The 23,779-nt window shown below is 39.2% G+C and overlaps 1 protein-coding gene across 1 annotated transcript in view; it reads left to right on the forward strand.

The window, feature by feature from the left end:
- Nucleotides 1-23,779, forward strand: part of LOC121900514 (carboxyl-terminal PDZ ligand of neuronal nitric oxide synthase protein-like) — a 187,301-nt gene that overhangs the window by 61,879 nt on the left and 101,643 nt on the right. Inside the window, exons 3-4 of the mRNA XM_042416928.1 lie at nucleotides 3,309-3,401; nucleotides 6,316-6,374. Of these exons, the coding sequence (XP_042272862.1) occupies nucleotides 3,309-3,401; nucleotides 6,316-6,374 (152 nt within the window). The remainder of the gene's footprint in view (nucleotides 1-3,308; nucleotides 3,402-6,315; nucleotides 6,375-23,779) is intronic.

Below are 23,779 nucleotides of genomic sequence, written 5' to 3' on the forward strand. Positions count from 1 at the left end.
TCCATAGCAACGGCGGCTGAGGCTCATGGGTATTATAGTATTCTCAGCCGTCCACCGTGTCAAAATCACAGACGAAACGTGATTTCTCAGAAATGAAGATGAAATAATTGAAACTGGCGCGGTCTGTCAGCATAAACCTTTAGGATCGTTACATTATTCGGGAGAGTCCTGGGTTTTCATTTCAGGTTTCTCCCGTTGGGTTTGTATTCTTCATGTCCCCTTTACATAAACAAAGAATATGTTCTGTATGTAAATGTATTCCTGTTCTTCCTCTCATCTCATTACTCGCTCTGAATCTCAACAACTGAAGCATTTGAGAATTTTTCAGAGCTGTTTATACATAAGGTGAATGTTTCTCCACTACTTTCTCTCTTTTCTACAAGTTAGAGGCAGCTAAATTAGAGAAAATTGAGTCAATATCAAGTAAGTCCAGCGCGACATTATAGAGAAGAGAACAAAGGGCAGTCTATTGACAGAGAGGGTTGACTGACAGCTACAATTGCAGGAATATTGATTGACAGGAGTTGCCAGAAAGCAGGTGGGAAACATGACATAAGGTTCAACAAAGTATCCAACTTCGGATTTGATTTAGAGGTGAATTCAATCACTGCAAGTAATAAACACAATCAGACGTTTCTTTTATACCGACAGTGTATGACATTGCAGATTTTTAAAGTGCTGCAGGAAACCCCGAGCGACAGCAGAAGGTCACTTTTGAAAGTTTGAAGGACTTCATTAAAACTGCAGGTCAACTAAATGTTTTCTGTTTAGTGTTTGGTGGAGTTCAGCCATCATCTGAGAGTTCAGTCTGTCTACACAGAGTTCTGTCTCGCTGCTGTTTTCTCGCCGTCTTCGGTTTCGATTTCTCACTTCCTCGCACTGAGCTGATTTCCCACGAGTATCAATACCTGAGACGTGAATTCAATTTGAGCAAACAGGATGAATCTTTCAACGTTTTAGTACGGGAGGCGTCGGAACACACAAGCTTACAACACGGTTGCTTTTCTACATAACATCTCCAGCACGGCATCAATGAGCATCCAGGTTCAAAAAGCACAATAATGTATCACCCAGCGAGAAACTCCAATTAGCCAACTGGGTGCAGAGCGCTGATAGACAGAAATAGACAGACAGTACTTTGAGCAAATATTTCTCCAGGCTACCGTGACTGGTGGTTCCACACAATTCAATTACATCTCACACTCAAAGGATATTATTAACATGCAGGGTATGGCGTTCAGAGCCAGGTAGGCACGTGTGTTTGCATATGTCCCTCCTTGCACAGGAACACAAACACAGGGTTGCTACATTAATATAAAAACCAGGCAAAAGACACATTTTATGCCTGCTCTGAATTTCATATGCCAACACTTTGCAGTGTGTTTCTATACAGTATTTACTGTGGTTGCCTGCAGCAGTGCTGTTGTTTGACAGCGCTTGCAGGCAGTGGAGTCTATGGAAGCTGTCTCAGCCTGATCTATGGTGTTTAAATTGACTGTGACAGAGGTCTGGAGACCATGCTAGTATGTTCATACAGCAGGGCTGTTTGTCATTTTCTGTAACAAATCTGTTCATCATTAGTGTGAAACGTTGGATTGGAGCAGATGGGAATGCCTGCTCCATATATACAGTTCAGTTTCTAAATGTTTCTGAACATGTACTTGAATGGTGAACCTGGACTGCAGTCACACCTGGACCTGAGTTCACTGTCACAGTTGTCTACAGTTGACCACAAAGTAGTTTCACTCAAGCTCTCAGTCAGGGTTAAGTGCCTCATTCAACAGAATTTAATGGTCATTCAGTTTCTCCTGCAAGCTTTGAATGATCTTTCATCAGTCCGTCTACAGCTGAATACTGAAACTCACTACTTTCTGAAAAGTGACTCAATTGTATCTTAGTACTGATTATCGAAAACAGAAAGTATGAAAGCTGGCCTATAATTCTTGGCATTAGTTATACTACAACATCTTGTATGATGGTCATAGCGTTAAATGCTATGGGAAGAGTTGTGTCATGCATACAGCTGTGTCCATCTTGTATCTTGCACTGTCTGTATTATAGTTAGGTAAAGTTCTTATATGGCTGTTTGCATTAAGAGAATGTTAAATATTGATGCATCTGAGAAGTTTAGTCTATTTTGTCAACAGGGAAATGTTTTGTAATACTGCTCTTTTATTGGCACCAGCACTGATGCTTTAAATTTACTAAGTTGGGCTGCAACTAACAATTATTTTCATCATCAACTACTACTGTATATAAACCAGAAAATATTCACATATGAGAAGCTGGTGTTAGAGATTTTTTCTTTAAAAAATGAGTCAAAATGATTAATCAATTATCAAAATAGTTGTCGAATAATTTTCTGTCAATTAGCTTATCGCTCAATCGGGTAATCATGTAATCATCTTATCGTTGCAGCTCTAATACCGCGCTGTAACACCGTATCTACACAGAATGTGTAGCTAGAGCAGCATGTTTAGCAGAGCAGTGCTCCATCTGTGTGTTTATACTGGAGGTGTTCAGGTACAGTGTTTAGCATAAGTCACACGTGCGCTTTGAAAGTGCTGAGAGAGAATAGACTTGAAGCCTAAAAATACGCTTCGGGTTTCATGACACATGAGCTGTTATGCGGGCTGTGTTGATGAACATAGAGGCGTACTACTCCGTCAGACGTGCGTGAGACAGACGACTGTGGCTGAAACAGTTACAGTATTTTTTCAAAGCATCGGTGGTGGACATGGCTCAACAGTTTGGCAGCAAATTTATAAAAACTGCAAATTTTCAGACGGCTCTGTATGCGATGCGTCACATATTTGAGAACTACTGTGATGTAACAGCACACAGACACATAGAAACCCTTTTCAAAATTCATTCAGAAGTCATTTTTCTCCTTTGGTGGTCTGGAAGGTCATCCGTCCTTTGACATTTTCAATCTCAGGCTAGAGCAGTTCTGAATTTCTGACACAATCAAACCTAATGTTCTGATTTCTGCAGCTTCTCACGGGAACAAAAAATCAAAGATCACATTGTCTCTGGTTCATCTGTTAGTTTAAGAAATCCCCCTTGAATGTCATGGCTTTAAACCCAAGTTATCATGGATGTAGAAGACACGTCTGTTGCCTTGTAACTGTGTTTCTTCATATTCTGATCCTGCCCTTTGGTGCAGAATGCTATTTTCTGCCTCCAGACATGACTCATCAGACTGACTTCAAGCTCTGACAAATATTTTTGAGAGGATGTAACAATGTCTCTGTCTACCTTTTATCCCTCAAAATATTAATACATCTCTGTTTGTCTTCTCTCTGCAGTATGAGTTCAAGGTGAAAAACATCAAAAAGAAAAAGGTCAACATCGTGGTATCTGTAGACGGCGTGAAAGTCACCCTGAGGAAAAAGAAAAAAGTGAGTGACCTTTCCTTTGAACTGTTCTTCTCCCTAGCTGCATTTAATGTGTTGTGGTATTGTCATTTCTACCCAAAAACATTTGGTATACGACATAGTTTATGTTATATTCTTATCAGACAACCAAACACTCTTGCTTACAAGAGGAAAAAGAATTATTTCCTGTATCCTGTATGCGTCAGGGGGGTCATGATCGATCCTTGTCTTAATTAGACTGCAGACAGGTGAAAATGGAGAGCCTTTAGTGGGATGGAAAAGAGTGAGGGGAGATGTAGAAAAAAAAAAAGAGAGACATGTTGAAGAGCAAGGAGAAGAGGGGAACAGACAGAGGGTGTTAAAAAGATGAGAAGAGAGCAGAGAAGACATGAAGAAATAGATGGTGGTGGAGGGGGAGGAAGGGGGGAGAGGGGGGTGATGTGCTGAGTCTGGAGACAGGTGGATGTGTGTTTCCAGGTGTGGTGAGGCTGACAGGCTCTAATCCGCAGAGACAGAGCGGAGTCGACCGAGAATCACAGAGAATCTGAAAAGGAGGAAAACCCAGTGGATGGAAAGTTCACTTCATGGTCCTGTCCGTTCTCTTTTACTGGCATTTAATTCTTCATCTCAATTCATTAATCCAAGCTGCTCAGCTGGACAGAGCCCTCTAAAACGTATTTAATATTCAGTATGAAAGTAGAGACCTTCATCTCCTGTTTAAACTACATGGGTGTTGCTATATTCAGACGGAGTATATGTGCCAGACCTGAGGCTCTTATTATTATTATTGGACGTTGGAAGGGAGATATGGTTGCTCACAAATCTGACTGACTGACACCTGATGGCTGTGAAAAGGTCACAACGGCCAGATTTTCTCAGCTGGTTTGCCATCTGCTCAGAAATCAAATTTCCCCGGTTGCTCAGGGCGATAAGGTATGAATGGACGTCCTATGACTTGTTGATCTTGTGTGGGATTAGGATGCAGACATTAATCCCTTTTTGAATTTACTGTACAAAGCTACACAGCACAGCAAGAAAATTTGATCAAATTCTAATGAAAGTGTCAGATTTACTTCAAATACTTGAAATATATTTTTATCTAAATCTAATTATAGTGATCCGATTTAAATGATAACATGTATTGAAAGGTTTGTGCTCATCAAACAGTGAGTACAGTCTTTCATGACTATCAGCTAATTTGCATGAACTAAAGACTAGAGCGGCAACTAACGATTATTTTCATTATCAAATAATCTGTCCATTATTTTCTCGATTAGTAGATATGTCGTTTGGTCTATAAAATGTCAGAAAATGATGAACAACATGTTGATAACTGTTTCCCAAAGCCCAAGGATACATCCTCAAATGTTTTGTTTCGTCCCAACCAACAATCAACAAGAGTTTACTATCATAGAGGCCAAAAAAAAGCTGAAAATATTCATATTTCAGACACTCAAACAAGATAATTGGTGCATTTTTTCTTTAAAAAATTACTCAAACTGATGAATTGGTTATTATAATCGTTGGCAATTAATTTTCTGTTGATTGACTAATAGATGAATCAACTAATCATCGCAGCTCTGTTGAACGGATGCCACAAAAGCAGATGTCTTGACCTTGACTTGACTAGATGTACACAGTACATCGCAGATAAACATTAGCATCTCATTAAAATGATGGGGCTTAATTGAGTTGTCTAAATGGTCCTCTATGGAGCGGTCTATTCATTACACCAATATAAATACTCAATTTTCTAAGCGTGTGTGGACCTGAAAGCCTGTCTGCACGTCGGTGAGGATAGTGTAACATTTGGAGATTATGTGGAATATTATTGTAATGATCACATAGCATTATAGTGATTTTATTTGGGTAGAAACATTTTGGAAATAACATCTAGACTATAAATCTCTTCACTAAATCTCAGACAAATGAAACTCTTTTAGGGTTAGTTGCTCCTCAGGGACGCTTGACTCACCACAGTTATTCAACCAACGCTTGCAAAGATTTCATGAATTTTATAAGCTGTTTAATTAAAGATGTTGTCAAAGAGAAACCTGTTTCTTATCAGAATGGGTTGATATTAACATGCTGATAACTGATATTAATTAAAAGATAAGTATCGATTGAATATTTCAAATTATGTAGTCACCCGTTGTGAATCCGAGTCAACTCTACTTCTACAACCAGCAGCTACTCAGGAAAGGTTTTTCCGTTGGTCCATTTCGAATTGGAGACAAAATTTAGAAGTTGTGACGTCCTCTGCTTTGCATGTCTGGAAAGAGAGAAGATATGATGGAAGCGATTTGAATGAATGTCTCATATGTCTCGTGCTAGCCGATGGAGTAAATATTAAAACCATCATCTAAGGCTCAATGTCCAATTAATTGATAGACTGGAACAAGAGGCCGGTCGATAGAAAGATGTTTTTTTGGATAGCTGAAATGTCAAGTGTGATGGTCAGCAATCTATTTACATCTCTGAGAATGGAAGAGGCATTGAAAGACCCAGAGATAGGAGTGATTGAATGATCGAGTCAACAAAGCTCAGTGGAGATAGAAATCAATAGGAATAATTCCTTTGTGCCCACGTGCTGACATTTTGATTGTGACATTAAAGTGGAAGGCAAATGTAATCAAATGGGCAGACGGGTGAAAGGAAAAAGGAAAAATTTAAATAAATGTCCTGAAGACGGGGAGGTTATAATAACATTTATAAGAAAAGACAGAATTTGATGCAGTACTTTCATGATTATGATACAGAAATCTATGTAGAAACCTAGCTGGCATGATAGAAGAAAGAGTAGAAATTCATGCTGGTACAGTTTGTATTTTGGCTCATTGAGATTTTATTATTTATTTAACTGTTTTTTACAACTGGCTTTATGTATTAAAACACTTTTGGTGCGAACTAACAGTTTTGATTTGGTTTGTTTCCATAGAAGAAGGAGTGGACATGGGATGAAAGCAAAATGATGGTGATGCAGGATCCCATTTACAGGTAAGCTGGCCACAAAGTTCCCTGTTTTTATATATATACATATATATATGTTTTGTTTGTTTGTATGTTTTTACATAACATGTTTCAGCTCAACTTGAAATGCTAATTTCCCATTGTTTCCTATTGTATCGTTTTTAAATCCTATTGTATTGACTTCAGTCCTCATGGCTCATTGGGCCTTTTCCAAATTAATTTTAATCCAAACATGATTAAATACACTGCGGTGACTCAGGAAATGAGAATCTTTTTATCTCTGTCACGCAACTGTTGACATTTTGGAGAGAGAAGGATATTGTAGCTCATTGATAATAACTTTTATTGACTCCAGAATAGAGCAGCACAAAGATTTCAGAAAGATAGATGAGTTATTAGGATGTGTTGATACATAAATGTTGTATATAGAGGAGTAGAGGACCACTGATAACATGGGATATATAAATGTGACAGCGAAATGTGGGGAGGCAGAGATGGAACTTTGACTGGCATTCAGTTCATTTCATTACTGCCTTTTGAGAAAAGGAAACAGTTATTTAGCAGACGCAACAAAATGGACATTTGGGGGGAAAAAGGATGTTAATAATGCATGTAATGAATAAGTGAAGCAGTGACAATGAAAACAAATCCAGAAATGTGAAATTGATGAAGTAAATATCACAATATTGACACCCAATTTTCAGTTTTATTACATTCTGCATCTATTTTGCTATATCATCACTTGCAGTGTTTACTGTTGAACTAAACATTCACCGTTTATGTTCATCATTTGATATCTTCTCATTATTCTTTGAACCTGAGAACTAGTTAACCACGTATCTCTGACAATAAACCACTACTGTTTTCACACAATGTGTCACTTTTTCTGCAGTTGTAGTTTACTTTTGTTCATAACAATACAGGATCACAGTGTGGTGTTTTATCCACATCTTACAACAGCCTGAGTAGTTTCATGGTGGCAGCTTGAATTGAGGCACCTCATTTACTCCAGATGGTTTTTGAATTCTGTGGTCGGGAAGGTAGATAGGTATGTGTAGGGGATCTCTGAATGCTCTGTGATTTGTTTGAGGGGGGGGTAAGCTTCATTTTCATACACAATCTGTCGTCACCACAGAGAAATCAGTCCTTTGAATAGTTTAGGATCTGCCTCTGTCATGGCAATTTTAGATCAAGACTTTGGTTTAGGGCAAGGTTTCTCAATCTTTGGTTTGAGGCCTTAAGCAGGTTTGCAGGATATTAGAGGATTCATGTTATTAATATTCATAAAACTGGGATTAAGGACACAAAAGCCTTAGCTTGGTTTGAAACCTTTGAAACTCTCCCTAAATCTACCATTTTGTCGATTTATTTGAAGGTCTGTTAAATTGTAATATACAGTCAATTAGTTACCTTCAGTCATTTTGATCTTCCGTCTCTTTGCTAAGCTAAGCTAATCACATCCTGCTCTGTAATGTAACTTAATGCACAGACATGTTTGATGAAATGTTGAACTATTCCTTTAAATTGTGTCCTAGAGAGGTGAGTTTATTATGCAGTACAGCAATACAGCCTGTCTATATGAATAACATTTGCTTGCTAGCTGCATTAGCTAATGTGTTAGCTAACTTGTATTAGCAATCCTTCTATTCTCCGAACCCACAACTAATATTTAGTGAAATGCATTTTTCCTAAGAGAAAACACTAGTTATAAGAAAACAGTTGAGTCACAAAGAAGCAAGACTGTAATCAATCAAAATCAAACTTTATTTGTATTGCACCTTTCATACAGGTTAGTGCAATTCTAAGTGTTTTACAGATGACTGACAAGCTAATAATAGCAATAATAAGACAGAACAAATGTAAATAGCTCAAACAATCTGAGACTAATGCACGCAAGAAAAAGAAAGATAAAAATGTAATAAAACCAATTTTGATAGATTTAAAATAAAATACAATGAGATTTTAGTTGTTAGTACGTGAGCTAACTTAGCTAAGCTAGCTTGCAAAAGTTAGCCAGCATGTACCCGTCTGCCTGCTAAAAGAATAACACAGTACAGGACAGAGGAAGTTTTCAATAAATATCTTCCTGTGTTTCTGTAGTGAGGCTTTCATTATCTTATTTTGCATTGTGTAACTTTTTGATTCTGTCACATCTATTATTTTTATATCTAGATACTGTGTTGCATGTTTGCAATATTGAATGTCATTCCCTGTGATCTTGTTGAGCAAATGTTGCTGTAGGCTGGCTAAAAAAGCTAACAAGATAGCAATGTCAGACTGAATAATGGAATGCTAACAAAATTACCATTCAGTGTAAATATTCAGCTGCAAAAGGTTGATAAACTGTGGTTTAGGAGTGACAGGGCTTGGGGTAGTTTCAGGAAAAACAGAATGAATTAAATCAATAGAGAGTCCTCGTAAGAATAGAATTACAAGGCAAGGCGAGTTTATTTGTATAGCACATTTCAACAACAAGGCGATTCAAAGTGCATACATGCATAAAAGATATCAAGATGAAATGTAACAGAAACACAATACATTATAAAAAGACACATTTAAATATAATTAAAAAGAGTTGAATAGAAAAAACAAACAAGCTAAACTGGGATAAGAGATAAAACAGGAGAACAAAAAGTACACTGCAGCTAGAGTGTAGTGCAAGATATGAATCAAAAACCAAGGATTCATGTATGTGTTAGTGAGAGTGAGAGTGACATGTCTACACTCTGCTCCATCTCATAGGACTGCAACCATTCATTCAGTCCATTTGCTGCAGGGGTATAATCCTCTGATTTGTACTCTTACCATGCAACACACACACACACACACACACACACACAATGTGGTGAGGTAGTTCATGTGAATTTGGTGGCTCAGACGGATTTGTTGAGAAGTGAGAGGAATAGTTTGAGATGCCTGCAGCATTAATCTCCTTCTCAGACATACACACTCTCATACATGCATTCACACACAAGTTTGGTCCAACCAGTGAGGGGTGTTTTGACTAAAATAGTACAGAAACTTCATATTCTATAGAGGAATAGAAAGCAAACTGAAGACTGATTTCACCACAGACTCATAGAGTTCATATTCTTAAATGGCTCATATTTTATTCTCTCTCTCTCTTTCTTTCTCTCTCTGTCTCTCTCTCTCTTTACCCTTCACACACATGTAGACACACACACACATTCCCAGGCGGGCACAGCTCAGAAGTGCATCCAGGAGCCCGGTTGGGGGGTTTGGGTTTTTGGAAATGATTCTGTCAGAAAGATGGATTTTGCCCCGGCTGTTTGTGTAAGCATCTTTGAGCTCAGAAATGCAGAAAGATTTTCTTTCATTGGAGATGCCCTAGCTTGTCTCGCACATCTGAGCCTTTAATATTGCAGTCACAAAGTTTCCCCGCAGGAAGCTGAGTAGCACGGGTGGGGGGGGACGTAAAGCAAAGTACGATGGGTAAGCATCATCGATCAGTTGCTGTCATCTGCTGAACTGAGTCTGACAGATACTGACGACGTCTCATCTTTTATGTTCAACTTAGTTACTGGATGATGGTCCAAACAGTAGCCTCAGTCGTGAAAAGTATGCTCTTCTCTGTGTAAAATGGCACTAGTGCTCTTTTTACCTGAAGGTTTAAATGTCATGCTGTGTTGTGTTATGACCTCACTAGAGGCTACGGTTGGGTATCACTTAGATTTGAACAATTCTGGTTCTTATCAATTCCTGGTTACAAATCTTTGTATATAATTTGAGCAACAAAATGAAGAAAATGTTGAAAATATTCATTTTTATTCTGTAATTTCTCCCCTACCATATCGCCACAAAGTACCCACATATTTCCTTCAAGGATCAGGCAACATTTAGAGAAGTAGCAGACTATCCTCCATCTTATTAACTTTCAGTCCACAAAGCCTGCCCCCGAGCGCACCAAGGGAACAGCCTTTACCATGTAGAAAAGTTGCTCGTCGACTGTGAATCACTTTACATATTTTCTGTCAACAGTGTTTTGGTGAAGGCCAGCCTGCCACACTTTGCAGGCCTCTTGAACCAGAAATACCAGTGAGAAGAAAAAGAGACTTTCACCCAGCAGCTTAAACATCTTTGGCAGTTTAGTTTGGGAGCTAGTTAGCTCAGTAGCTAATTTGTATTTTTGTACAAAATGTACTGTTGCACTGAAGTGATATTTGGTACTTTGAAAAGCAATCACTTATGTAATGCTTGTTGTTTTGTTGAGAGGTTTTGTGCAGAAGATTACAATGGTTACATGTGGTACCTTAGCGGAGTTACAACACTGTAATACAAGATGGACAACCTTCACAACCCTTCTGTTTAAACATGCATTCCCCACGATCAGCTGAAGCTAACGTACGTATCTCCCTCTCTTGTGGTTCAGCAAGGAAACACAAAAAAATACCCACTTTTTCAATACTCGACTCGAAAAATCTGGACTTATACTTTTACAAATACCTTGTTTTCATACATCTGTGAATCGATTCCAATGCAGGATGTGTTCTTAATACCCAACCCTTCCTGAAGCAGGTGTTAATGTCGTGAACAGCTGTGTGAAACCCTGAGTCACCAGATGAGAGTAGCAGTCTGTCTCTTGACCTTGTTCCGTCATCAGTCTGGTGGCTTTGACTGATAAAATGAAATTCATTTTTTGCCACATTCTCCTCATATGAATGCATGTTATGTTTCTGTTCTTCCGACTTCGAAACAATTCGGACAGTACCGTGATATCTTTGTCCTTGGATTACTTCAAAGTTATGTTAAGTTTTTTTTGCCATCAATATGCAAGCAGTGCAGTTTTTTTTATCTCTCAGCTTGAGCGTGGTGTATCAGAATTTTATTTGAAAAGCAACCCCATGCAGAGTGCTGTCAAGTTGTAGAGGAGAAGGGAGATTAGTCTGTAAATGTGAGAAAGATTTAGCATTTGCACGAGCCTCGTGTCATCCACATGTAAATCAGAAGGCTTCCCTCGATCAGTTGAAATCCCCATGTGAGTAAACATGGTGCGTATATAACCTCTTGGTTTTAAGTTTGAATGAATGTGCTTTATAAGCTAATTTGATACATCTTCACATCTATTTTTTTTTCAAATGCAGAGAGAAAAATGCACATCAAAGACCCCTCGACTGTTATAAACGCTCCTATGTGGGGGTTTTTCACATTCACGGTGACTGGACGCCGTGTGTCTAAATCATTTGGGAGGATTTAGCTGAGCACTTTGCATTTCTTCTGTGGATTCCTTTTCATCTTCCACTGCTTTCTAGCTGGAGCTGCTGGCTCTGTGCCACTGAGGCTGTCCAGCACCATGTATGCAACATCAGCGCTGGCAGTAGTGGCCTGGCAGTGATCGCACTCAATCACATTTAAACACATTTACTTGTAAACACGTCTAAGGATACTTGTGATGACCTTACACTGACTACATTAATTTCCCAAATCTTAAATGCAATTCTTCCCCTTTTACAACCTGCAGAATGCCTCCACTGAGCATCTAAAACTCAAAAAGATGCACAAACATATACTGTATGGTCAAAAGTTATTTTCATAAACTTGCACACATGGAGACACACACAACTTCGCACTCATACATATTTATTCAGACAATCACAAGCATGCACACAGACTTGAATGATTTATGCACCATCCTATCAAGCAAGCCGCAGGGACACAGACAAGCTACATATGCTAGAAGCCGGTTAACAAGTTCTTGACAGCACAGTGCAGTCCCATGACGCACTAGAGCAGTAAAAATGAACACTGTCACCTATGTAGGTCTTTCACCACTCCTCCCATATGAAAACCACCACTACCACTAGTAATAATGATCAAAATCAAGATAAAAAATCGAAAACTAACATTACAAAAGACACTAAATTTAAAATAAATAATAAAGCTTGGTGGTCACTCCAAAGTTGAATTCAGTTTTGTTTGTTTCGTCTGCATAAAACCTTTCTGCACGGACAAAACATTCAGCTTCTTTGCTCACGCTGTTTGATTACTGATCCCAACATCCCAACACAAAACCCTCAGTTGGTTTTTGTCTATCGATCGCTTCAGTTCAGATTTAATCAAACAAGATCCTCAAATGTTGACAAAAAGAGAAGAGATGCCGTGTAACTTTGTGAATTCTACTTTGAACGTAAAAGAAGAAGAAAAAGGAATACGGACCCACGCATCCATCTGTTCTGCAGAAAAGATTAATTTTATTTCTATCACAACGGAGTATAATATTAAAACAAGCTAACCATAATTTACAGTGAATCTTTGACAGCAGCCATATGGGAAATCTGATCCCAGAACTCTTCAAACTGCAAGACGGCCGACCAAAATTTATCTGGTCATCCAGCAGTCAAATTAATCAGGCGTTACAACTCCCTTCAAACTGACTGGAAATTTGGCCTGATTCTAAAATGAGTTGGGGATGACCAATTTAGGGTTAAAATTGAGCTTAATCCATACAGTGTCTGTGCAGTTTATGATAAACCATCCAATGAATTAACAGAAATAAAAAGGCGACTCGAGTAAAATCAGCATAATCTGTCAGATAAAAGTATACTTCAAGAAGAAATTTAAAAGATACTGATGACTCTTTAACGCTCTCAACTGGCCTTGAAGTCACGTTGCAAACTTGTGTGTTCCTCCTCCAAAAGTGACAAAAGGCTGTTGCCTCCACATAGGTGAGACTCTCTTTTTGGACTAGCAGGCTTCACTATTCATCCTGCATACATTCTGAATTGAGTGTCTTTGTTACCGTGTTGGTCTATTGTCCTCTCTTCACCCACATGGTGCTTCAGCTCACATGAGTGTTTGATTCACAGCTGCTTTCAGCGGTCAGTGACATCCAGCTATTGTATAATCAAATGGACTACTCATATTATGACATTTGTGAAGTGTAGATTATGGTGTTGAAATGGGTCCTGTGATGATTTGTCAGTTTTTCACACAGTGAGAGGCGATCATCTCAAACTGAAAGATTGTGTTCTCCAGGTCTGAAATGTGTTGTCGAACCTGTGTTATGTCAATACTTAAATAGTTCCACCAATGAGAACTTTTGTCAACTTTATGTAGCATAGCAATGAGAAGGACGTAACGCTCTTTGAGCTCTTGCACTCTTGTTGTCTTCAGTGACGCTCAGTTCTGCTCTTTCCCTTTAATCATGTGTCCTTCTGATCATGGCTTTGTCTGAATGAACAGGTAATTAAGGTCATTTGTAGACATATAATGGTAAGAAAGACATGATCTAGCCAGCGGTACATAATTACAGCATCCTGCTACAGCTACAACAAATGCGGGTGTCCTCAAACAACTGTAATTTTGAATATTAGTCATAATTTCAAAGGATCATTTGTTTGACCACCATGTACAGAACTATTTTAAGCTCTAAATTAGGCTTGACAAGTCTCTACTAATGTAGCAGTCGGTCTCAAATTACAGAAATTATTCAAGAGATGATTTGAGACTGGAGGCTGAGCATCTGAGTTTTATTTTCCGCATCCAGTTTGGTCCGAGATACTTTTTAGTGTAATTTTTGTCTAAGAATGGATGAAGGATAAAAGAGAGTGCAAGAGATAAACAGAAAACAGTAAAGTTAAAAGAATCGAGAATTGGACTCTATGCTGATTAGATTCATAAAGCACGTAGATGTGAACGTATGCACATGTAAAGAGTTTTATACAGTATGAGTCACCTGTCTCTGGGAGTCTGTGACTGCTGTTAGTAATCAGCCATAATGTCTAAAACTCAGCAGGTCTCCTACTTTTTATAATTGAACTGCCACAAATTAAACATATTTAGTTGTCATTACACTTGTTTCCCACAGAATCAGATTCTATTTGTGGTGCTAGCTGACCGATATTATTACCTATTATGGAAAATCATCACAGAGATATTGTGCAAGAATATGCTGGGGTTTGATTATTATATGGAATTTTGCAATCTATAGCATTGTGTAGGCAATAGGTTTTGCTGTAGTAAAAGAGCAAGAAAGTACTGACAGATGTATGTATTTCAACAAAGGCAAATAAGAAAAAAAAATAGAAATGTTAAGGTTTGGAACAACCTTCGTGGCCATTCCAATATAGATTTCTGAGTTTACAAGGTGCACCTGAACGCACCATGCACCAGTCCCTATTGGCGCCTGCACGCTTTACCGTACAAAGCAATGAAGACACGCAATCGATTTTTAAGTTGAGATAGCGTGACCGCGCCTCTCCGAAGTATAGATCATGTGACTGTATTCTTCTCTGCGGGGAAAAGCCATCAACAATCCTTCCTCTCCCACGCATGATCGTGTTTTGATTCAGTGTGTGCACGAAGAGGAGGGGCTACTCACAGACGATGTGAGAGAGAGAGTGAGATAGAGATAGATAGATAGATAGAGTGAGAGAGGAGCAAGGAGGGCTGAGAGAATCAATGCTCATTGCACAGCTCTACCATGAAATAAGATTTTACCCATTTTAAATAGTAAAAAGAAAATCAATACGTTGCGGTCAGTGTTGATATTGTGGCGAGCCGCCACGAGTAAATCAATGTATGGGAAACACTGCATTGGAAATGTCCTGGAAAATTATCTTTTGAAAAAGCCTGACTCACACTCTGTGAGCGTCATGCCGCCCTAGACGATGGAGTAAAGCAAACCTGAAGTGTTCTCTTTGTATATTTTCCATTAGACCGAGCAAAATGATCTCTGAACAATTAAAGACCAAATCCACCATAGAGAAGGTCATCAGGGATGAGATTCAATTAAACATCACAGGAAATGTCTACTTGACTCCTCGGCTGCACACGCACCATCTGTTTCTTATTATTCAGCCATACATCTACAGAAAATGCAAGTCATGAGATACTTTGAAGTGGACGTTTAAATCAAGCTTTGACATCTATTTGTTTTTTTCTTTCATTACGCACAATGATATAACGCGCAGTAGTTTGCGCATCCAGGTGAAACATACTATAAAACCTCGTTCGTTTTTTAAAACGACTTAAGCAGTGAAATGTTTTATTATTTGGATATAAATAGAAGTAGTTACTGAACTGGTGAGGCGGCGTTTGAGGACATCTGAGCAAGCAGGAGTCATTGAAAAAGGCCCGACGCGGGAATAACCACAGAGAGAGGACGACTGTTGTGCTAAATGAGGTACACGTTCAATTAACTGAGCCACAATGTCATCCAAGTACAATGCTCTCCGACGGAACACGAACATTTTCCTGAAACTCTCATGCCCTTGCTGAACGGGACTTTGCTGTATCGCCGAGGGAAGAAAGCGAGTGGGATTTTACTTTAGTCAGGCGGCAGAGCAGTAATTATAGTAGAGCCGACTTCTTTGTTGTCATACAGAAACAACCCCGTCTCATAAAAATGATTATAATATTGTCGCTGTAAACACTGGTTACTATACATACATTACAACAACAGCAGAGGACATCATCCATGATAGGTGGAAAGTTTCAACTGTGGAGGAGAAGTGATGAGGCTTTACTTTTAGTCACTGTTGATGTTGTTAATTTACACTCTAGAGGTGTGTGTCTCTCTGCTCTGACTTCTAACACACATACAAAGTGTGTGTGTGTGTGTGTGTGTTTTACATTCCACCTGCCAGAGAGCTGCCGCCTCAGGGCAAAACCGGCAGACCAACTCAGTCAGGAGAGTATCAGAATCCCCTGGATCAAGCACATATACCCACCCACACACATCAAACTGGCAGACTCAACGTCTTTTTTTTTTTTTTCTTTTTTTATTTTATGTTCACAGACTTGTAGGCAAACACAATCTGCAAAAAAATGCATATATACACACTCAACCAGTTTGACAAATCGCACACTAAAGCTTTTATCTTTTTTCTGAAGCACACACACACACAAGTATATGACTTCAGGCCACCAACCAATTCAGAGCTGGAGCTGCAGGGCTGGGAGTTAAAGACCTTGCAGGGGTAAAACAACACTACAGCCATGTCCAGGATGCTAAATAACCTAATACTACATAATTTATAATCCTCACTGACTGGTTCATTTGGAAACTCGCTTATTCCTTAAAGTAAGTACAAGAAAGCCGGAGCTGCCAAGACAATTTTTTTTATTCCTGGACTCAAATGTTACTTCGTTGAGAATTGATCTTCCTTATTATTCAGCCTCGTCTCAAGCTGTTGAACTTGTTTATATAAAATGATAATACGGTGTTGAAAAGAAAAAAGATCTTAGAAAAGAGTTATTTCATCCACAAAGAAGGATGGGCTACAAAGCAGCTGTATCAGTGTGTATTTTTGCTTTGAAGAGAGCAGAAGGGGGGGGGTTTAAAGTAGCTCAGGTGATGAATCTGGGCAGCTTGGTTTTTATTCCAAGAAAAAGTCTACATGTGGACACCAAATGTGCAAAACTACTTTCGTCTGATCTCTTTGCTTTGTAGTAAACACACTCCAGATCCTACTTAACACCCGTTTGCCAAATTCATAGGTAATAAACTTAGGAATGTCCTTCCTTAAAGCTGGCGTGTGGGACTTTTGTTTCTCCCTTTTGGCAGTGAGAGTAATTATAAAAACACTGTCAACACATGCGTACGTCATAGCCTCCACCGTAGCCTGCTCTGTTGCCACTTTTGCAGCTGTAAAACAGTGGATAAATTGTTTTGAGCGTCACGCAACCCCTGAGAAATGACTTGTTTCACTATTAGAATTTGATCCATTCAGTCCGATAACATTTGGAAAGTCTAGAAGAGATGCACGATTGAATTATTTTATCTCCGTTCAAGTTAGCAGAGAGCTAACCGGGTATTAGCTAGCTCAGCCGGCGGATGTCTCTGGTGTGCACGCTCTGCCTGTAGAGCATGTGTAGTATGAATTCATCCAGCCAGCACGGGAATGTCAAACCAGACACCAGATTAAAAACTCAGGTATACTGTGAAATATAGACAGGCGGTGATAGGCTTAATCAGCATTGTGTGAACTTGTTTGGCAAGAGCTTGAATGTAACAGACGTTCATTTCTATGTAAAACTCTGCTGCAGGTTTAAGGTTATAAATGGACCGATTAATAATTTTAAACACATCCTAAGAGTTTTCTTTATGCCAGTCATCATAAGAGATGAGGATGAACATTTCTTAATGGACAAATATTACTAGAAATGTCCACAATCTCCCAGTGTTGCCAGGTTTATCAGCATAGAAGGCTACGTCCCCATCAGACCAAGCGCTTTTTAGCAGCCTGTGGCGGCTTTTTGTAATTGTTTTCAATGAAGATTTTTTCCCGCTGCTTTGGCATCGCTGAGCACCTCACATTTTTCCGCTTGGGAACCGTATCTGCAAGAGTCTTGCAGGATTTCTTCTTGGGTGTATATCCGAGAGAAATTGGAAAGGAATGAGAGTTTGCATATCGGCCGATATTAAGTTATTGCACATGTATCGTATAGGTGTATATGTTGGCTAATAACAGAATTATAGAAAAGCAATATGGTGATAATTCAGAAACATAAATTGTCACTTAAATGCACTGATAAGTTTATTTTTTAGGTGAAAAAATGCTCATTATCTTAGTCATAACTCTTTAATAAAACAAATTCAATGGATCCATATTGAACACATCAGATTTTTTTTTTTTTAACCCTCGAATATCAATCACTGTATCGGCCTCAGAAATCCAGCATCAGTCAAGTGTGTATATATATATATCTGTCTGGGGTTATAACTCCTCCGGCCTTCATGTGTGGTAATTGCTGTCATCCTCTGAGAAGCAGCCCGCCCTCACTGACCTCCACCTAACTGCTTGTGTTAGCAGCGCTTGGCTCTGCGCCTTCGTTTCCACTTTAAAGCCCTCTAGTGAGAAGTTCACACCCAACCAATTAAAGTCAATCTTATGTTTGTGTGTTCTAGAAACACCCTCATTATGTCATCTGGAAAAACAAGCTTTGATATGGAACGTATACACACATATTCTCCACGTTTATACTTTGATATTTCATTGTACTTATGCCATGCTGATTACAATGCACACTCATCCTACACACACAAAGACAAACGCATACACACCCACGCTTGATCCCATAAAGTTTTTCACAACCTCATTCAGTCCTGCACAATCTCTGTCTCAGCAGCATCCTCTTCCTCCACGCTCTGAGCTAATGGACTGTCCAGTCACATTTGATAGTGTGCTCACTTCCCTGAAGGGGGAAAAACTCATTGGAGAAAAAAAAAAAAAAGAAATGGAAACAATTTCTCCTGTGCAGAAGCTCAAAATATAGCTGATAGCATTTAAAGGGTCAGTTCACTCAAATTACAAAAGAAGTGATCATGGCATTTTGTTTTTATGTGACCAGGCTCTGAGATATCAGTGCACTTGTGCCATAAGTTCACTATAAAGGTGACAGAAATTTTGTTTGTCCCCTCCAAAACAGTAATAATAATCTATAGATAAACATATTAGTATATCCTTACTTTATTATTCTTACCATGAAAAATACAAACATCATTACAGTGGCAGGCTGTATATTTTACACCTAGGCCTCCAGTGATCTTCTCCCGCTATTAACCCGCCTTTGAATAACTTCACCATGACACCTGACACCCAGGCTATAGTCATTCGACGTAACCACCCCCATATTCACAGTGACATTAACCTTTATCAAGTGGAATAAAGTTATTTAACACGACACTCAACACCTATGAGAGTACAAATACACTAACTGCAGAGACACGAATACATGACTGAAACTATCAAGGATGTGCAACTATTACACATTATGACAAGATGCTGCGTCACAAATAGACACTGCATAGCCCAAATCAATGTCACTACCAAAGAAACAAGAACAAAAGCTCACAACAACCAGTCACATTTATGACCACCAAGCATGCAAAAATGCCGAAAAACACAAATAACAGCCAAGCTGCTGGGCCTAAACGCACATACCACCACGCACACTCAGAGGCACAGCCATGCCACCATATCTAAAGTACTACATCTAAAAATCTGAACGTCACTAAAGAAAGAAATAAATCAGATAAAGCTACGCTACATGCTAGCTAGTTTTACTTCAGTTAAGCTGGGCTCAGACTGCAGAAGTGTTGGCTGCAGGATGCTGACTTAGACTCCGGCGTGTCAAAGAATACGCCCAACATGGCGAACTCGAACTCTGATTGGTTAAAGAATATGACAACAACATCATCCCCATTTGCTTCAACAGCAGAGGGATTCACCCGCACACAGCACAGGGGAAAATCTGATTGGATAAAAGCTCTAAATTTATATGAGTTGCGCAATGAGGGAGAGAGTAGCAATGAAATAATGTCTCTAGGCCAGCAAAATGGCGAAGGGTAAATGTAGCTCACTGTATTATAAATAGGAAGTGAATTCGACTATTGGTGAAACCAAACAACCTTCTGTAAAAGAAAAAGTCACTAATGTGCTTGATAGACATACAGGAGTCATAGAGATTTGTTATAACAACAGTAAAATACCCCGCCTTTCATGATCTAGCATTTAGTTCCCAGTGAAAGCAGGATTTCATTAGTTAATGAAGTCTTTGTAATCTGGCTCCTCCGACTGGAGTCATGAAACCAGCTGTAGGCTCTTAATAGTTACTGTGATGTTCAGGAAAAATAGTTTTGCACAGCCACTCGAGTCTCTTCCCACACTCAGATCAGAGGGAGCCTGTGGTTCTTTGCATTATTACAGTGCCGGGCGCCGTACAAACACTGAGAAAAACAACATGAGCCAGACATAATCATTGATAGTCCCAACATATAACCGTATCCCCCACAGCTCTGCCAGCCTCTCTCTCCTCCCGGAGTGATTCATAAATGAGAAGTTAAAAAAAGAAGCCCCCACCCCCCCACCTCAAATCAAACACGGGTAATGCACCAGATTATGGCTCCGTAGCCATTTTGACATCATGCATTATTCCTCTAACTCCTGATACATTTTTTTTTAAAGTTTGTTAAACAAACTAGTGAAACATCTACACAGTGAGGCCAACTTTATCATTCCTGTCATGAGCAAACGAATGTCACCTGCTTAAACGACTGGAAACCCGTCGCTTTAATTTCCATAATAATGAAGGTCTTTGGATGTCTGATATCTACGATCTTGTAATTCAAGGTACACGACACCTCCTCAATTCAATCTGTGTCCTAAATCCTACCGACGAAGCTAAACAGAAGCTGCATACAGATGTCGTTGTTGTGCTGTCCCGTGCGTTTTTATATGCTCTACGTTATAGTTTCAGAACTTTTTATAAGTTATGTTTAGTCAGGCGGCTGTTTTGACATTTTTTCCTCTATCGCTACACATGCCTTAGCTTTATAAGTGCAAAAAAAAGTAACAAAAGTGACGTTTTTAGACACAAATCAATCCACCTGCTCACCAGTTTAACTGGCAATCACCAAGACGTGTAACTGTAACACTAAATTAGTGGTTTGGCAAAGAAGAACGAGGCAGCAGGAGTGCAGGACATTAGTTCTACAGGGCCGTTATTGTGTCTAAAATTACCTTTAACTGTAAATATGTGGCTGTGCAGCTCAGTGAAAACGACACCAACTGGAGAAAATTGCCGCACAGCTGCCGTGTTTATTGGATTTACTTTCCTCTCTATTCCAAATAAATATCTAGAGAGAGGTGTCGCAGGTTTTCCCATCATTTCCTACTATCTTATTGTACACCTAATAGGCGGATTTCAATTTTAACTTCCTGTTGTTTTTCATGGTTTAAAGCTCATGCAAAGAAGCAATCTGAGTATATTTTGGATTCATATAGAATATTGATCAGCTCAGTCCTCAGCTGGATTTAAAGGACTCAACGGGTATAGCAGTGTGTTATTACCATTACTGACTCTTAAAGAGATTGTATTTGCTGAGAACATAAGTGCTTCAGTTCGTGTGCCTAAATTTATTTATTTCTTCCACGCAGCTCCGACATCCTTCTGCTGTAGGTGCGGCTATAAACCTTCTCTCAATTGAATGTAAATGAAGATGAAGAGGCTTGTTGTTTTCCTTCTTTTTGCCCGCTCATTGCTTTCCACAGCCTCTGGGCGTTGTGTCTGTTTGTGTGTGTGTGTGTGTGTGTGTGTACCTGTCGGTGTATTATATGTTAGGTGTGCAACCATGACCTTGGTTTGTGGGTCTGTATTAGAAGACATTCTCCTGGGTAGATCTGGGTGTGGTGGGTGGATATGATGTACATGCTCACACACATATATGCGTGCAAACACACACACACATGGACACTGATCAGTATACAAAACAGGAAATGGTGATTTGTCTTTGGGGAAGTAAGGGATTGCTCTGTTGCTGAGTCAATTCTGCCTCTTTACACAGTTTTTCTGCACCTTTAGAGAGAGAGATTTTTAAAAATGGTGGGTCAGTTTGAGCAGTTTTTTTCGCAGATTTTATGTTCCCAGGTGCCAGAAGTTGTTCCAGTGCCTGCTGCAAGATTTCTTGCACTTAATTATTGATTTCTTTTGTCCAATATAACCTGTCTTTATTGTACCTTTCAGTATTGCCGTACAGCGTTGGGATATTCTTTTGTTGACCTGTTGTACCAAAGCTTTGTGTCCACATAATACACCCAAAACATTTTAACATTATGAAACATACTGCTGTAGGTTGTAGTGAGACCAATTACTGCAGTCTGTTAGTCATACTGTGTGTGTGTGTGTGTGTGTGTGTGTGTGTGTGTGTGTGTGTGTGTGTGTATTTTCACATATTTGTACCGTATGCTTACTCAAGGCGTGTGTGCTACCTCAGCTTGAGGCTCCGAAGGCCGGACTAAAGTTGTAAAGGAATCACCCTCCCTCTCCGCTGAATGTTTAGTCTTATCATAACCAGTCATGACAACTTTAAAAGCCAAACACACACACACACACACACACACACACACACACACACACACAGTCATATTTACACTTGCATGGACTCAGTGGGATACATGGTAAAACGTAATTGAGATCTGACTTGACATATTTAAAATGTTACTCCCTGCGGTTCATTCATATTAAATGAGAGAATGCGGATTCACTGCATTAAAGCCGTCATGCATATTCATCGATGAGTGTTGACCGAGTGTTAACTAAAACTGAAGCTGTATTTTTTTCTGTTTTTATCAGTGAATCCAATGAGGGTAAAAATATTTATGAAGCTGGTGATTTTCTATATTTTTCTTATTGTCAACAAACCAGCATTGAACTCATCTTACTTCCAAGTGTTGTTCAGGGTTTTCCATGAGTGCATACCTTGTCCAGCTCAGCTTAATTTGATGCAAGGCACCTTACAACAGTAGGGTAAGAAGCAACTTGATATGGAAAAAAAACAGTAAGAAAGTAGTCGGCTGGAAATGTTTTCATGTCCAGCCGACAGCCGGCGCTTATGGAAAACTCTGGTTGTGTATCCAAAGTCTGATATATCTTATTCCTCTGTGCTGTAAACCTCCATTGTTGTCCAAAAACCACTAAAAACATGTCAGTGAGCCACACGGCTGCAGTGCGCGACATGTTCCTCCATCCCAAAGGTAATGGTTGTTCCTGCTTTCTTTTTATTTCATGTAAAGCACTTTGAATTACCCTTTGAATGAAATGTGCTGTATAAATAAAGTTGTCTTACCTCACCTCGCCTTGTACAGCAGACGCTGCTGCCCATGTGTGGATACATAGTTCAGTTTACTACGCTTCCCTCGCTCGCTGTGCTACATAACACATCTTGACTTTGTACTGATATTTTTTTTGAGAGATTTATAATGTAGCACAAAGTCTTTGGAACCGTTTCTAAAAAAAAAAAACTAGTGAACTAACAAACCTTTGCCTCAGGGATGAAGGAACATGTTACCCAGTGCAGCGATGTGGCTCATTGATTGTGTCATCACTGTGTTTTTAATAGTGTTTTATAACAATGGAGGTCGACAGCACAGAGGAATAAGACATATCAGACTTTGGATGTGCACGCAATATTTGTAAGTAGGATGAATTCATGTTGGTTTGACTCTGCACGTGAGATTTGTTGACAATAAGAAAAATTAAGAACATCAGCAACCTTTAAAATCTAAATGAAAATAAATAAATCTGCACATCTCAAAGTGTGGAATATATTAGAATTATTTGTATGTAAAGTAATATGAGGCCTACTGTGACTGAATTAGTTTAACCCACAGCAGATACACTTACATTTATAATGACATTGATGAAGAATCTGTATTTAATGTGGATTGGTCCCATCATGGTCGATACCCAATCCACTTCACAAGGTCAGTATTGGCTTAAGTGTATTGGTAAATATGTATAAGAGCCTTCTATTATGTTTGTGCACATTTACTAGAAACAGATTGCTCTGCTGGTTTATTGTGACCACAGATGCTCTGTATTTATAGTGGTTTTTATTGGTCTACCCCCCCCCCCCCCCCCGTCACAAAGGGTAGTTTTTGGGTGCACAAGCATGAAGGAAGGGAGTAGAA

Source organism: Thunnus maccoyii, chromosome 7 (genome assembly GCF_910596095.1).
Source record: "Thunnus maccoyii chromosome 7, fThuMac1.1, whole genome shotgun sequence".
Taxonomy (NCBI): domain Eukaryota; kingdom Metazoa; phylum Chordata; class Actinopteri; order Scombriformes; family Scombridae; genus Thunnus; species Thunnus maccoyii.